At 44.1% G+C, this 2,500-nt stretch overlaps 1 protein-coding gene across 1 annotated transcript in view; it reads right to left on the bottom strand.

Moving 5' to 3' along the window:
• cd9a (CD9 molecule a) overlaps nucleotides 1–473 on the bottom strand; it is a 19,694-nt gene extending 19,221 nt beyond the window's left edge. The window contains exon 1 of the mRNA XM_076271559.1: nucleotides 161–473. Coding sequence (XP_076127674.1) covers nucleotides 161–229 — 69 coding nt within the window. The 5' untranslated portion in view covers nucleotides 230–473. The remainder of the gene's footprint in view (nucleotides 1–160) is intronic.
• Between the last annotated feature and the right edge of the window lie 2,027 nt (nucleotides 474–2,500).

The raw sequence follows: 2,500 nt of genomic DNA, 5'->3' as shown, positions 1-2,500 counted from the left end.
TATGTATGTATGTATGTATGTATGTATGTATGTATGTAGGCTATATGTGTTCGTGTGTGTGTGTTTGTGTGTGTGTGTTTGTATGTGTGCATTTGTGCGTGTGTCCCAGAACAGTCCATTCATCACAAAAGCAGCCCCTAAAGTCTGTCAAAACACTCACCCAGAATATGAAATTGAATGCGAACATGAGGTATTTGACACACATCTCCCCTCCCGTCAGCGCCGCCATCACACAGTTCGCGTGCTCAGGATCCGGTGCTGCTGCCGCTTCTGCAATATCTGCACGCGCTGAGCGACCGAAACCCACTGCTCAGTTGCCTCCGTCCGTCTCTGCTTGATTGCGCTTTCTTCTGCACGCGTCTCACATTAAAGTTCTCTCCCTCGATCTCTCCTCCTCTCTCGCTCCTTCTTATTCGATCTATACGAAGTCGACAATTATTCTTTTTTCATTTATTCATAGAATCGATTTCTCGTGGTTTGTTTATGATGACATCACCAGTCCAGCAGTCACTTACACCTCTACCGTCCAACCATCCCGCATATCCCGCGTGCCGTTACCGTCCAACCATCCCGCATATCCCGCGTGCATTACAACGCCGGTTCCAGGCTTCATGAGAATGACGTCACCCAGCCAGCGATCAATACATGGGAAAGGCGAGCGACACACGGTGCTCATAAGATGCAGCACACTCACACATCACGCCAAAGGGAAAACGCACACACATACACGAACAGACACACACACACACACACACACACACACTCACACACTCACTCATTCATTCATTCACTCAATACAATATCCTGCATCACATGTTTTATTCTTGGCGGACTGGCTGTGAGGTAAAAGCCCACATATGGGTGACAGAAATCTCCTCACACTTGGAGCATGATGTCTCATGTGTGACTGACTGCCATTCCTGTCTTAAAGAACCCCTCTCCCATTCTCTGCTCAAGAGACTAATAAAATGTTTACATACATGGTGACGAAGGGAAAACAATGGGCTCCACCCATATACTGTGTACTCCACACACACAAAGGTTGATGCTGAAATTTATAGAACTGAAAAACATATGCCATATGAGGTTTCAGGCATGGAGGTATTAGAACTGAAAAACATATGCCATATGAGGTTTCAGGCATGGAGGTATTATGAAAAACATATGCCATATGAGGTTTCAGGCTTGGAGGTATTCGAACTGAAAAACATATGCCATATGAGGTTTCAGGCATGGAGGTATTATATAGAACTGAAAAACATATGCCATATGAGGTTTCAGGCTTGGAGGTATTAGAACTGAAAAACATATGCCATATGAGGTTTCAGGCATGGAGGTATTAGAACTGAAAAACATATGTAATATGAGGTTTCAGGCATGGAGGTATTATATAGAACTGGGGAGACGGAAGAGGTATGATGCCAGACTAGCTATTTCAGCTAAAACATAGCCTTTATTGACTGAAACCATCTTCAAAAATGGCTTCTGCCCATTTTAGTCAAACAGGGAAAGACAATATTGCCAAATAACACAAGTTAATATGTTAGCCAGCTTTTTCTGGGCTGTGTTGGTGATGTTTGGAAGGTGGTGCTTTAATTCAAATTTCCCAGCATGCACCTGTCTGGTTACAGCTGTTCAATTATGAATATCAGATTGATCCATTTGAGATCTATTAGTCTGATCAGCGTGTGATTGAAGTGCAGATACAATGTGGATTTGCCCTGGATCACTCAGATAGATCAGCTTGACCAAATAGCTGGTATCTTACCTCAGTCCTAAAACACCTGGGGGGGGGGGGGGGGGGGGGGGGTGTAGTTCTGTTTAAATAACATAAATGTAGAGAGTATAACAACTTTACATTTTCCATATATTTATTTATCCATCCAAATCACTTACAGTGCAGTACAACCTCCTATCTGGTGGAGTATTACAGGCTGACATGTAGAATGATGTTCCTATCTGGTGGAGTATTACAGGCTGACATGTAGAATGATGTTCCTATCTGGTGGACTATTACAGGCTGACATGTAGAATGATGTTCCTCAAATCACTTACAGTGCAGTACAACCTCCAATCTAGTGGAGTATTACAGGCTGACATGTAGAATGATATTCCTCAAATCACTTACAGTGCAGTACAACCTCCAATCTAGTGGAGTATTACAGGCTGACATGTAGAATGATGTTCCTATCTAGTGGAGTATTACAGGCTGACATGTCCATATGGACCGCACACTCTTGGTATTACAGGCTGACATGTAGAATGATGTTCCTTATGAGGCCCCTTTGGCTCCATTTTGAGGGATTTGGCCCTTAGTGCACCTGGTTAAATCTAGACTGGACACAGGGCCACACCTGCGCGTACGCACACACACACACACACACACACACACACACACACACACACACACACACACACACACACACACACAGACACACACACACACACACACGCAGTGTGTTTGAGACCGCTGGCCTTACAGTAACATGTTTGTGGGCAT

This window comes from Alosa pseudoharengus, unplaced genomic scaffold (assembly GCF_046254945.1).
Source record: "Alosa pseudoharengus isolate Yale_2024_CS ecotype anadromous, Long Island Sound unplaced genomic scaffold, YU_APseudo_1.1 YU_APseudo_1.1_scf_10, whole genome shotgun sequence".
Lineage (NCBI taxonomy): Eukaryota > Metazoa > Chordata > Actinopteri > Clupeiformes > Clupeidae > Alosa > Alosa pseudoharengus.
Note: the sequence above shows the minus strand (reverse complement) of the source record. Positions and strands in the feature narration are given on the sequence as shown.